Source organism: Lacerta agilis, chromosome 5, assembly GCF_009819535.1.
Source record: "Lacerta agilis isolate rLacAgi1 chromosome 5, rLacAgi1.pri, whole genome shotgun sequence".
NCBI classification, from domain to species: domain Eukaryota; kingdom Metazoa; phylum Chordata; class Lepidosauria; order Squamata; family Lacertidae; genus Lacerta; species Lacerta agilis.
The window spans coordinates 52,443,909-52,458,073 of NC_046316.1; the positions used below are offsets into that span (position 1 = coordinate 52,443,909).

At 41.3% G+C, this 14,165-nt stretch overlaps 1 protein-coding gene across 1 annotated transcript; it reads right to left on the reverse strand.

The window, feature by feature from the left end:
- Positions 1 to 82: 82 nt before the first annotated feature.
- On the reverse strand, positions 83 to 13,444 carry TAF5 (TATA-box binding protein associated factor 5). Its single transcript, XM_033149749.1, has 11 exons — positions 12,828 to 13,444; positions 11,573 to 11,807; positions 9,917 to 10,232; positions 8,556 to 8,719; positions 7,602 to 7,737; positions 6,531 to 6,651; positions 5,616 to 5,745; positions 4,164 to 4,328; positions 2,913 to 3,090; positions 2,345 to 2,522; positions 83 to 1,251 (listed from the first exon to the last, which is right to left on the reverse strand). Exons 1-11 carry the CDS (start codon positions 13,405 to 13,407, stop codon positions 1,034 to 1,036), a joined length of 2,421 nt encoding a protein of 806 aa, XP_033005640.1. The 5' UTR covers positions 13,408 to 13,444; the 3' UTR covers positions 83 to 1,033.
- Positions 13,445 to 14,165: the final 721 nt, after the last annotated feature.

The window sequence follows — 14,165 nt, forward strand, 5'->3', positions numbered from 1 at the left end:
ACAAGGGCTGCTTTTGCTGGAACTACAGAATATAGGTTCAGACAGGTAAAAACAAGGCCCTTGTGAGCAAATGAAACTGAAAGACAGGCACAAAATAGATTTTATTATAAAATATCAAAAGTATAAAACTGTACATAATGCAAAACCATGGCAGTGTGTTTTTAAACTAATGGATCCATACTAGTTTTCAACAACTGGTGTATAGCTGTGACATAATTTTTACACAGAAAGTATAAATGACATTTATGCTCTGTCATTATGGAAAGGGCTCAAAAAGCCCCCCCCCCCCGGCAAATACTTAAGGGGGGTGCATCAAGATTCGTGTGGGGAGAGGTTGGTATACTTTTTGTATCCAAAATAGTTAGGAAATCAAAAATTCAGTTTTAAAGGTTTCAAGTATTGTTTGCATTTCCTAAAATGCCGCTTTACCGATAATTAAGTTTTAGAAATTTTCAATCTTGTTCAATTTGTGCTTTTCAGCTTTGAAGAAACTAGGTTACTCACATAAGTCAGATAACTACTTAAGCCTCTTCACAGCTTTATAAAGAAGTAACAGCTCCATAGAGACAAATTCCACTCTTGAAGAACTTATATGAACAAGTCTTACTGGCAAAGAAAAATTTGGGTACTGATTAAACCTGTGTTAATACCAAACTAAGTGCTTTTAAATTGTTGTTCAAACAACTTTGCTTTATGCAACTGGCACTAGAGTTTTGTAGTGCCCGTTGCCATTTTGTGGACAAGGTTAAGCAAGGTATTCGCACATCCTGTTTACTTCTTTTAAAAAGCAATACCACATTTTATGTTTCTTCCCATATTTTTATGATGTCAGTGTCTCAGCACTTACACTGGGGGTGGGTGTTTAAAATAGCAGTTTCTGAAGGTGTGGTTTGAATCATCATCAGTTTGCACCGTTTGTTCTGGCAGACAAATTCAGTTCATTTGTATAATATGTACACTGTGGTCTTCATTAATTCAAGTTATTCTAAGATATACATGAGACTTGTACAATCAAGTCTTGTAGTTTGGTGGTTCACTGAGGACTGTATGCCCCAGCAGCAAGAAGCAAATTTCTGCGGGTAAAATGAAGATGTGTGACAGGGGTCGATTTGGACATGTATGTACCCAACAGCAAGTCTTGAGAGCTTTCAGGCAGGTTTATATGTCCAGTGGCTGTGGTAAAATCATCTGTTTCTAAGTCCTCAAAGGCTTTCACAGCATCCCATAGCTTTACCGTGTTATCCATTGAACCTAGGAAAAATGAAAACAACTCTTCTAATTTAACAGGACATAACATTTAATTCTGAATATAAAGAAAAAGCATCCATTATACACCACAACCCATTTGTCAAGCTTAGGATCTACAAAAATACTAATCACTTCTTATATTCACTGCTAAGTACTGTACTCTGTAGTAGTTAATAGCTTTTCAAAGATCCTCCAACCTGCTTGCAAGGGAGGGAGGGAGGAGGAGAGGAAGTCCTAATGCATGAGTCGGAACCCATTTCACTCATGCATGGACTCTGCAAAGTACGACCCAATGTTTCTAAAATTCTGGTAACAGGACAGAAAATGCAGGTCCCATTCTCCCAATTTATAGTTTAAAAGATACAAGCTGAAACCCTAGTAATAGTAAAAAGTGAATGGAATTATAATTAAGTTACATTTGTATTATATAGTTTGAAAAAGCTTCACTGGATGGATTGGGGGCTGATGCTAATAAAATTACAGTGGGGGAGCATGAATAAGCAGGAAGGTAAAACTTCTAAACCCATTTACTTTTTGAGAAAGACCCACTCCTTGTCCATAATAGGTTTTAAAAAAGCCAAATTCTGATGAGAAAAATATTTAAAGTATTCTGCAAAGCCTGCCCTAATTTAGCATGTCCACTCTGGTGAGTACATAGATAATAGCTTTGTTTCAAAAGGTGTATAATTGCATAAAAGGAAGCTCAGGGCTGGTCCATTAGTCTCAGGTGGTGGATGCTGAGGGGTGCAGCGTAGAAGCAGTGTGTTTATGGACAAAGCTGTGTGCCAAGTGGCCTCTCCTGCAGCCCCCAAGTTATCTGGCTTCCCACAGGTGCAGTACAAGATACCTCCTCTCACCATTTGCCAGTCATGTCTGCTTCTATACATGGAAAGTTGGGTGTGGCATCATCTAGTCCTTTAGGTTCAGTTTTTCTAGTTAACAGACAAGTCTAGCAAATTAAAGTATTAAATGAGAATTCTATGCATTAACAATTGTTCACTAAATGGAAGACTGAGCTGTCAAAATAGAGGCAAGTCAAAGATTCCAGATGATAGTATTGTTGTTCCACTAAAGAGAGCGAAATTGGCTTAAATACCTGATGCTAAGATCTCTCCATCTCTACTGAATCTGAGTGTGTAGATTGTGTCTGTGTGTCCTTTTAATTCTCCAACCATCAAACCATGCCCAATATCCCACAAAAGCACTCTTCCATCTGTTGCCCCAGTTGCCAAGAATCTTCCATTAGGAGAAAATGCCAATGAATGAACTGGTCCCTGGAACAAAAATAAGCCAATTAACAACAACAACAACACCACTTATGTATCACCTTCTACAAGAAGCCTCAAGGCTAGAAATGATAACAATTCAAAGCTACAGAAAATCCTATATATAAAATCCAAAAACAAACCCGTCAACATTATGCCTTGTTTTACTTAGAAAGTACCCTTCAGATAAATAATGTCATTTCAGAGCACTCTGCATCACCTCTTCTTAGATGGCCTCTTATTTCCCAGTGGGAAGTTAAAAGATAAGTTCAAAAGCAAACTCAACAACAGGTCAGTTTTTAACTTAATTTCTAGTACTATGTGCAAAGGTTTTGGTCATCTACTGTTACCATTTTTGTGCAACTAATTTATTTCAGTGTAAATCTCACATTAATTTACCTTATGTCCTGTGAAAATTCTGACACAATTCCCATTCAGGACATCCCACAGCCGCACAGTCCTATCTGCTGAGCCTGTAGCAACGTAGTTGGAGTTTGGGTGAAAACGCGTCGATGTGACATCAGCAAGATGGCCAGCAAAGATCCGCAAAGGCTGGTAGTGATCTGTAGCCCACAAGCTTAAACCAGTACAAAGAACATTTCAAAAATGTGAAAGAAGAAATACATAACAAGACTGCTTATGTCCTGACTGCAAGGGAATGTGTGCTTCACAAGTGCCTCCAAACTAAGTTGAGGAGTTAAGAGACCCTGGGGGGGGGGGGTTAATTCTCCCTCTAGTATTAAAAAACCTAAATGGCAATTAGTACTTTTTTCAGTCAAATGTCTTATAGGATATATCCTAGAACAGGGATGAGGTACCTTTTTGGCACAGCAGGCCAGACCTGCAATGGGGTGTGTGTTTTTGTGTTTTGTCCTCCCGAACACCTGATGTATTAATTTTGGGTTTAAAAAAGTAGGGGTCGTCTTATATAAGGGTCATATACCATATACAAAATATGGTACCTTTGGCAGGTGGGTGGAGCCACCCACCTATCAAACATCTAATGTCAGGTGACTGATAGGTGGATTCACCTATCAAAGTTAATCTGAGGCAGGGGGAGGGTCTCCTTCAGTGCCTTTCCTGCTGGGAACATACAGTGCTACCTCTGCCTGCAGATGGGATCCATTCCAGAGGTCCGGTTAGATCCCAAGGTTTCCACAACCTGAGGATCACTTCTGTGCATGTGGGCATGGTGAAACCCAGTAAAATACTTCCAGGTTTGCCGCGTGTGCATCCCGAAGTTTACGTAACCAGAGGTTACGTAAACGGAAGTACAACTGTACTGGCAAATCAACAACTATAAGGACTGAACTCTCCATTCACCAGCTGATAAGCAGAGAGTTCAATCCTGCTGGCTGAAGGAGTCTACTTCACCAGCATATTCCCCACAGGGAACACAGTGGCAAAATAGATCCTTGCAGGATTGAACCCTGCCCCCCCAATTCATCAGCTGACATCACCCAGTGATATCTGTTGAGATACAAGTGGGTAGTTTGGGGGAAAGGACCTTGCAGGCTAAGATTGGCCTGTGGGTAAGAGGTTCCCCACCCTTGCCCTAAAATATAGCAGACAGCAACAAGGAGATATCACCAACTAACAAGACAGAACTGCAGATTTACATTGAGATGGCAAACGCATGCTGACTCTTACCGAGCCACTCTATCATGACCTCCAGATATAAAGTAATATCCATAGGGAGAGAACTGTGTATCCCATATAGGGTAGTTGTGTCCTTTGTATCCAACTAGACAAGAAAAGGTTAAGAGGCTCCACAGTCTGATAGTGCCATCCTCTGAAGATGATAGCAAGTAGTTCCTGACAGAAAAGAAAAATCAGAAAAGGTATTTTTGAAGCTATACTCAATTTTAAACCTCTCAATAACACATTTCAAGACATCAAAGCTTTTAACACACTTCAGGAGAGTATTATCCATTTTGCATTTAAGAAGCTAAAAGAATAAGATCACAGCTGAGATGACACAGGAACTTAGGATTTCTTATGTTTACATCCTCTTAGCCATAACACTTATTGGTTACAGTTTGATGCTTGGCTGACCCCTGATTTGTTTTTAAGAATTAAAATTTAACAATATAATCTCAAAATTATAAACTACTGGGTTGTATCCAACATTGCCTGTAGCGCCCCCCCACCCTCAAACTGCTCTGGAGAATTACAGGATTGTCCAGAGATGATGGAGGGGTTTTGGAGGGAAAGGTAAAGTACCTGAAGCCAAATTGCATGAGCCTAAGTCCACTTACGCAACATGGGATGTCGCGCACTTTGAAACATGCTCCTCAGAATGCTATCCCCCTTGTTTCTTAGAAGTTATTTCATATTCGTGTTTTCCATACAATATTTTTAAAACTGATATAATATGAAATATAAACACTCATCTATTCATGTGCATGTGAAGATTTTTGCCCCATATATAATTTACTAGTTTTAAAATACATGAACAGCCTCCTGCATCTAAGAAAGCTTGATCATGCTTTAAAGAAATAAAACCATTATTTTGAGAGGTATATATTTCATTGTCCAATACACAAAAACACTTCAGAGACTATAGCTAGAGGTGGGTTTGAGATTCATAGATATTAAGTGGACATAGGCTTAACCCATTGCACTTTTGTAAACAACAAATGTGCAGTACTGTTTCAACTCTAAGCTTTTTGATATTGTACATAGCCCAGCTGAAGGATGGGACCTTCAGATTAAAAATATGCTAGTACAGACGGACCATTTCCTGAGGGTTTTGTTCCCGGCCTCTGCACGCTTTGGTTGAGTGTGCATAAGCATGCCACACCCCTCATTCCACTCTCTTCCAGGTCCAAAAGGACTTATATGTCGACAGTCACATGTCAACTGGACATGCCTGAAACGGCCGCTTCCTGTAGCAGTTTGAGGATTTTAGCTCATGAGGTTCCTTCTGATGTGCAACATAAATTTCATAGTCCACAGGATCAGGTTTCATTCATCTATCCTGAAGTGGTAGACTCAAATCTTCTGGAGACAAAGGTCTCCAGAAAAATACTTGTACCTGTGGATACTCTGCTTAAAGAATACTGTATTAAGAGATCCCCCCACAAATAACTATTGTTTTACCTATCAGGACTGAAGCTGGTACCATAGACAGGTCCACTGTGACCATATAAAATCTTCAACTCACTTGCTGTTCTCTCATCCATGATCCTTTCTAAAACATCATCTGATTCTTTATCTATGAGACTGAGATCTGAAAAGAAAAAAACCCTAAAGTTTATCTTCATGTAGATCACTAGTAGTGCTTGCCAAAGTGCAAATGCCTTTTTGATTGTATCAGAATACCACCATGGCCTAAATCATGATTTTCTACAAATAACACACCTCAAAATTGTTGTTAAACTCTGTCAATTTCAATGATATAGACATGGTGCCCTCAAAATGTGTTTGTCTATAACTTCCATCAGCTCCAGCCAACAGAGATGTGCTGGCTATGGCTGCAGTCCCAAATATCTGAAGGGCATCTGGTTGGGAAAGGCCTTCACTGAAGTCTGTGATGCTTATACCAGAATACCACTGGCAACCATTTTGCTAGGCTGACAGGCCTGAGCACTTTGAATTGTATTTTCTGCTCCACCTGAACCACCTGATTTTTAAAATCTCTGCATTAGCTTAACTTCCTTAGCAAAAACACAGTGCTCTACAATAAGGAAGTAGAATAACACAAAATATTGTCTCATTTTCAAAGTATCACAACATCTTCCCTTAATAGAGTATTGATCCTTATGTATAGTTTTTTTCCCCCCTGATGTCAGTAGTGACATGAAAAAACAATTTGTATTAATTTTGGTATTTTCTATTGTCAACAGTTAAATAAATATGAATGCTAAAGCTGTAATGCATGAAGTCAAAATAATTTCAGCTCATTAGCACAGGATTGCTGTTCCAATGGAAGGATTTAAACTAAGCAACCTTCCTCCATGTGATCCTGTATTAGATGTTAGTGTGTAAATTAGGACGAGAGTTCATTCTGATTACCTGCTGCTGATTTCACACTGCGTAGCTTTTTGGGTGTCACCGACCATACTCTGACAGTGGAGTCAGCAAAGCCTCCAACGATCATGCTAGAGTCATCTGTAATGTCCACTGCTGTAAGGCCCTGTTCATGCAAAAATCACAATTGAAGAAGTTTTATATGTGGGCTGAGAATGTAATCACTACATTGTTGTTCCCCGAAAATTAGCCATCTACCATTAGTTTTGAACACAGAGGTGAGAATTACCATATTACAAAACTAACTATGTAGCCATTTTTTAAAAAAAAGTAAAGCAAATGTTGCTAAATCTTGGCAGAAGTTTTTTGTTTTTTAAGAAAGGATCCACCTTTTGGCTGCGAATGATTTTTTGTAGTCACCATTTACCTAACCCTCCTGAGTCCTCTGATGTTTCTGAATGGTAGGCAGAGTCCATTTCTGCCTCCCAACCTGAAGTAAGACAAAGCCTTCCTGCCCATAAGTTTTGTCCAATAAGTGAAAATCAGAGAAGGGAAGGACCCTCTTGCTTCATGTGGGGCAATCACAAGCCATCATCAAAAGTAAAAGATTTGCAGGCTCCTATTATTTAAGCAGCCTGCACAAGGCACTTCCACATTTTTGGTATAAACTATGTGTTGTATCCTGACTACAATGCGTGGCCTTCCAGCTCCGCATTAGGCAAGTTTTCTCTGTCCAATTTCTTATGATTCCATCTCCCACTGCAGCCCACAACACTTTGTTCCACAGCTGTCCTGGGGGCCAGAGGGCAGAGGATGAAAAACCGCACTGTGCAAGCAGCGTCCCACTCATGCAAAGTCTGGGCACAATCCACTGTGCCAAGATTTGATAGAACAGGTATCTGGGAAAGGCTGGATTATGCAGCATATGTTTTGCATGCCAAGTTTAACCCTCAACATCTGCAGGTAGGGCAGGGAGAGAATGGCCTGAAACCGGGGGGCCACTACTATAGACAAGGAGTGGAGAATTAAGTCCACTCCTTAATTTTGGCAAAGCCACCTCCAGTTGCCCTCCACCTAATGTCATACTTTGGTATCACTACGAATCCCACAACTGACCTGGTATGCATTAAGGAATGTGTAGAAACAAATGGAAGGCAGGCAGTCTGGACCAAGACGTACACGTTTAGTGGCTTCTTTCATATTCATTATTTTGTCCAACTTATCCGAATCCTTTAGCTCAGGAAGTGGGATTCTGCATACAGAAGAACATACTTAAAACCAAAAACGAAATAAAAGATTCATTGATGCCAGGAAATCACACATGAACAGTGACTGAACAGAGGCCAAAAAAGAACTCAACTTTTGAACGTCTGGGAGAAAAAGAACCCAGAGAACAAGCTCCTTAAGTACAGTAGTATTAACTAAAAGATGACATATTTAGTAAAATCATAACTCTACCAATTCTTTTACACTATAAGGGAAGTTACTTTTACATACACCTCCATATTCATAGAGGAAGGTTTTCCTCAAACTCGGCCCTCCAGATGATTTTGGCCTACAACTCCCATGATCCCTAGCTAGCAGGACCATTGGTCAGGGATGGTGGGAATTGTAGTCTCAAAACATCTGGAGGGCCAATTTTGAGGAAGCCTGCTTTAAATGATACAACCTTTTTACATCAGTGCAATGCATCTCCTAGTGGAAAGAAAACCTCCAAAACATTTTTTAAGAATCAAATTAACTGAGCAAATGCTTATCAAAAGGGAGAGCTGCAAATATTGACTACAGTCTAGTTCCTAGATGAACTTTCCTTTGGTCTGTATCACATCTCAGAGTACATAAGGGCTCACATGTTTGAATGCTCCTCCATGCAGAAGGGAAAAAAGCCTACCCTCCACACACAAAGCTAGATGTCAGGTAAAAGACTGGGGTAGAAAACTTTTCTGTGATAGCTAGTTTTCTATGTAGAAGAGCATTCAGCAATGTCAGCTGTCCACTTCAGTCTGAACTGGCACAGACTAAAAAAGCAAGATGGAAAATGAATTGAGACGTTTCTCCTTTCAGCATTACCTAGTCTGTGGAGGAGCATTTGGATCTTGCTTTTTACTTTTTGATCCCATGCTGTCTTTTTTTGGCTTCTTCTTCTTTGGCTTGCCCTCCTCATTTTCCCCCTCTTCATCTTCATCATCCAAAGGCAACTCAATTTCTGGTTCTTTTAATAAGCCAAAAAAGACCTACAAGCCAAAAGAAGAAGAGTTGTGTAATTAAAAAACCGAAAGGTATATTGAAACAGAGAACTGGTAGAGCAGAATAATGAGTTTTATTAGATCAATGTAAATACTTTTTTAAAAAGGGACGCGGGTGGCGCTGTGGTTTAAACCACTGGGCCTAGGGCTTGCTGATCAGGAGGTCGGCGGTTCGAATCCCAGCGACAGGGTGAGCTCCCATTGTTCAGTCCCAGCTCCTGCCCACCTAGCAGTTCAAAAGCATGTCAAGTGCAAGCAGATAAATAGATATCACTCCAGCGGGAAGGTAAACGGCGTTTCCGTATGCTGCTCTGGTTCACCAGAAGCAGCTTAGTCATGCTGGCCACATGACCCGGAAGCTGTCTGCGGACAAATGCCGGCTCCCTTGGCCTATAGAGCGAGATGAGCGCCGTAACCCTAGTCGTCCACGACTGGACCTAATGGTGAGGGGTACCTTTACCTTTAAATAGTTTTAAAAATATGAATGTTTCTCTGTGGACCACAATAGCTTTCATTTAAGACATACATCTCTACGAAGAGTGGTCCACCAAAATTCTCAGCAATTTTCAAGTAACCGGGGGGTGGGGTGGGGAGAACAACAGTTAAGTTTTAACTGTGCTTTAAAATGACATGTAAACTGGACCACTAATCTGTCACAAATGTCAGTGACAAATGTAACTCCTTAGCCCAGGCATCCCCAAACTCGGCCCTCCAGCTGTTTTGGGACTACAACTCCCATCATCCCTAGCTAACAGGACCAGTGGTCAGGGGTGAAGGGAATTGTAGTCCCAAAACAGTTGGAGGGCCAAGTTTGGGGATGCCTGCCTTAGCCTTTCTGTATCAAACACTGAACAAAGACAGAATATATGAAAACATCTGATATAAGTAATCCCTAATGCCAAGACAATGTTCAGAGAGATACTTGCCATTTTGGCAAATAAGTGGCACATAAATTTAAACTGCTCTGGAAAATTGGAGATCCAGAACAACATCCAGTTTAGCACAAGGAGCTGCAATCAGGAGTAATGATAAATAAGAGTGCTTAGTTAATTCTTCCTTATCCAGAAGCATACACTGTTATACCAACTGCAGATCTATGGAAGCCAAGAACTCTCATAGAACTGACAACCTATACATCCCTGACAAAACGTTCACGATGTTACGTATTTAATATCAACCTCATACCTTTGCTTTATTAGCCTCCCGTTTTGCCTCTCCTGCCAAACTTCCCACCATAGCATCAATCTGTTGTTTACTGCGAGGCATTCCATCAAAGATATCGATGTAAAGATGTTCCTGGACAATATTCCAGATCTGATTGTTCTGTTTTTCCTGAAGGTGTCTCTTCAATAGCTGATAAGAATCACGGGAAATTCGCAGCACAAACTTGCTCGTTCGAAAATCCAGCATTGTTTCATTCCCTCTCATGTGCTCTTTTTTAGTTAAACTTGATAGTACACGCAAGTCATCTTGATAATAGCACTCCTGATCCCCATGAAACCTAGAAAAGGGTTAGAATCACACAAAAGATGTATAGGGTAGGGGGACAACTGTCTAAACAACTTAAGTTCTGTGATCTTCAGCAGAACACCTTTTTATTTTTCTATATTCACACGTGGTATCCATGTACTATCACCATCTTATACTTAAATGTATCTAAAAATGATGTTTTATCAATAGTTCAGTTATGTTTAAAAAATTCATTTCAATTGAACTTTTCACTCCTATAACTGCTTGTATCTAGTAATTTCCTTCATTATCTAAGGGTGAGATCCATCGTAGTGCAAGTGGGTGTCCTGTCTCCCCCCACTCCACCTCACACATTCCAAAATCTGCTCTGGAAGCTGAGGAGAAGAAAAACTGTAAGTTCTGTTGCACAAGCAAGTGGACTTCATTCTACATCACCCTTAATGTCCCAGATCTTTCTCACCCAACAATCAATTGCCAGTGCAGTCAGTCTAGCAGAATATATTGAAATAGCAGTCATTTAATAAACTACTTGACTTTCAAGGTAAACCCTTACTACATAGTTCATTATACCAGAAGCAAGCCACAATTCTAAAGCACAGAAGCACAGGTGCTGTGAGAAATAGCTAGCTTTTACAAGCAGCAGCCTTTTATATTAGCCATAAAACCAGAATGGATAAGACTGGAAAAACATTTCAAATTCCTAAGTAACCACATAAATGTTTAGGAATTCAAGTCCCAGATACCTAAGAATTCAAGTCCCAGATTTTCCAGCCTTGGGCACAGGTAATTTTCCTCTGAAGAGGCCATGTATGTATTCGCTTGCTGCCCATAACAGGAGACAATGCAGAGTATTTCATTGGTTCAATTCCCTTAAGTCATTGAAATGAGCAATGTTATCAAATGGTTCAGGCCTAGAAGTTTCAGAACTTTACATAGACATAACTAGAATTGGCATTTAACCTCATAATTAAACAAATTAGCACACACATAAACAAAAGCTGCCTCATAAGAATAATAATTAGTCATTGGAATACAATAATCTATGTAATAACTGGAAATGTCTTAAGTCGTGTTATAGGGCATCTATCAATATAGGCTCCAAAAAGAATGCATATATTTTGTGGTTGCAGACACCCAGCAGCCCACACTTGCAGGAAAGACCTAACTGCCAAGAGAGGGAGAGGGGCTTAGAAATCTTTCAGCATCTCAGGATTATTTTGTTCCTCCTCTGGATGCCTGCTTTAGCGTAAATGCTACAGACTCTACTTCCAGTTCACACACTGTGAACATCTGCAACCAACAAATTTATAGGTTTATCTACCTAATAGTGAGAACATGAAAATGGAGACTAAATGAACAAAATGGTATTACTTTTCAAAGAAGGACTTTGCTTCATTTTCATGCCCATTGTAGACTAGCTCCAAGTACATATGTACAAAGAGAGGATAAAAAAGCTGCGATAACTCAGCTCGATGACAGTCCAGAGCACATTCAATGAAGTGTTTCAGTCCACTGTAGTACTCTTCATAAAGCGCTGGGTCTCCTTGCTGGTTGTAGGCAGACAGTACTGCACTTACATCTGGTTGATCTTCCACAAATACTCCAACTGCAAGACATTAATATACAAAGGATAAATCAATGTTTGCACTCTGTGTAACTATTTCAGTTCTAAACTGTGTAAGCTTCTTGAGACAAGAACCTCTTTCCCCTTTATATGGCTGCATAAATTGTCATGTACAGCAACAGTGCTATTTTTATCACTTTTAATAAGTAATGACATGGAGCAAATGACTAAAAAACATGCTGCAACAAATTTATTTTCAACTAAATGTTTACATACATGAAAAATTGGCATCACTCAATCATACCCTAAACTCAATTGTACTATTAAAAACCAGGATCAAATATAATTCATAAAGGAGCTTATGCAGTCAGTATAGCTACAACTCCTATCATTCCATGCCATTGGCCATGCTGGTTAAGGCTGATGGGAGTTCTGCTCTACAGAATATTCTATTACCTGTAGCGGTGTCAAGTCCTCCTATTACACTACTTCCCAAAATGTATCGTTATAAAAGACGGTAATTAAGTCTCTCACCTAGTTATTTTGAAACTGAAGCTGTAGCCTACGCTTTGTATTCCTTTTGCATTAAGTGTGGTTTTAAATCTAGTTTTATTGTAGACTTTAACTTTGATTGCTTGGGAGAATAAAAATATAAACAACAGCTTTATAGGTGTGCCCCAAAAGAGCAAGCCGACTAACAACAAAAAATATGTTAACGTATAATATGTACTCCAAGATTATTATTATTATTATTATTATTATTATTATTTATACCCCGCCCATCTGGCTGGGTTTCCCCAGCCACTCTGGGCGGCTTCCAACAAAATATTAAAATACAAAATAATAATAATAATACAACAGTCTGTCAAACATTAAAAGCTTCCCTAAACAGATAAATTGGTCAAGTCATTACCATTTTCAGAACGAATCCTGTGCAATAGCACTAGGTGACCACAACGTAGAACAGCATGTGAATTTGAAATCTGGATTCTGACCTCAGCTGTCACAAAGTAGCCAATGCAAATATGAAAGGTCCCTCCTGCGAGCGACCCCCTCGCTCACCTTTCCCAGGTGGCCCCAAGGCCACTGCGGGAGGCGCTGCGGCAGCGCCCGGAGAGATGGTGGCCCCGGTCTGGCCAAAAGTGACCGAGCCGAGCAGCGCTTCCCCAGAGCCGGGGGCGCCGACGCTGGGCTCCTGCCCTTCCCCGCCATGGGACGCCTGGACTCCGGGCGCCGAGGAGCCGAGATCCGCCGCGACCTCGTCGGCCAGCAGCCGGGCCTCCCTGCGGAGAATCTCCTCGGACTCGCGGAGGTTGCTTCGCCTCAGGAACTGCAGCACAGCCAACAGCGTCTGCCGGTCGGTGGGCAGCTGCGAAGCGGGAGGCGCAGGACTGGGCGCCACCGGCGGCTTCGCGTCGGTTCCTGCCGCCAATGGCTCGCCCCCTTCCGCTAGAGGAGCGGCGGCCGACGGGGCAGAGGGAGCGGCAGCGGCTCCCGCAGCCGCCGTCGTTGCTGCTGCTGCTGCTGCCGCCGGCGACTGTGGGAGAGCGGGAGGAGGAGCGGGTGGTGCCGGCGGCGCTCCCGCGTCGGGGTCCGGCTTCACTGTGACTGCTTCGGCCGGCTCCTCCGGCAGAGCCGCCATGATGGAACCCGACAGCCTCGCCTCCAACTCAGGCAGCCCGCGGGTTTGCGACAGTGAGGGCACGGTCTCCAGCCGTGAGGCCAAGGGCTGTTAGCGACAATTAGGGCGGCGCTTTACGGCACTTCCTGTTCCACTGGAGGGAAATGATTTCAAATAAAATACAGTACCGTAAAATAAAAGGAGAATAACTAGCGGAAGTACCTGTAAATGCTCCCGATGATTCTGCGACCGTTTACAAGTTTGTGAAATGAGAGATTATGAGTGCGGCTTGTACAGAGGGGTCGTTTCTCCAGTTGTATATATCCTATGACAAATATAACAGGTGCAAAGTGTATCGTATACCACATTTTAAGTTGAAACAAAATAAAAAAAATTCCTTCCAGTAGCATCTTAGAGACCAACTAAGTTTGTTATTGGTATGAGCTTTCGTTTGCATGCACGCTTCAGATACATTTTAAGCTGTTTCTGAACGGATTCTGAGATGTCTTTGAGAGAGTTCAGTGAAACTCAAATGGGGGTGTATTTCTTCTGCACCCTCACACACTTAAAAGCCAATTCTAAACAATGTGTTGGCTATTTTTTATTTATTAACTGAACCTCGGAATATTATATAATCCCTGTTCTGTAAATTGCTTAGATTTTTCGTAAAGGTAAAGGGACCCCTGACCATTAGGTCCAGTCGTGGACAACTCTGGAGTTACGGTGCTCATCTCGCTTTACTGGCCGAGGGAGCCAGCGTACAGCTTCCAGGTCATGTG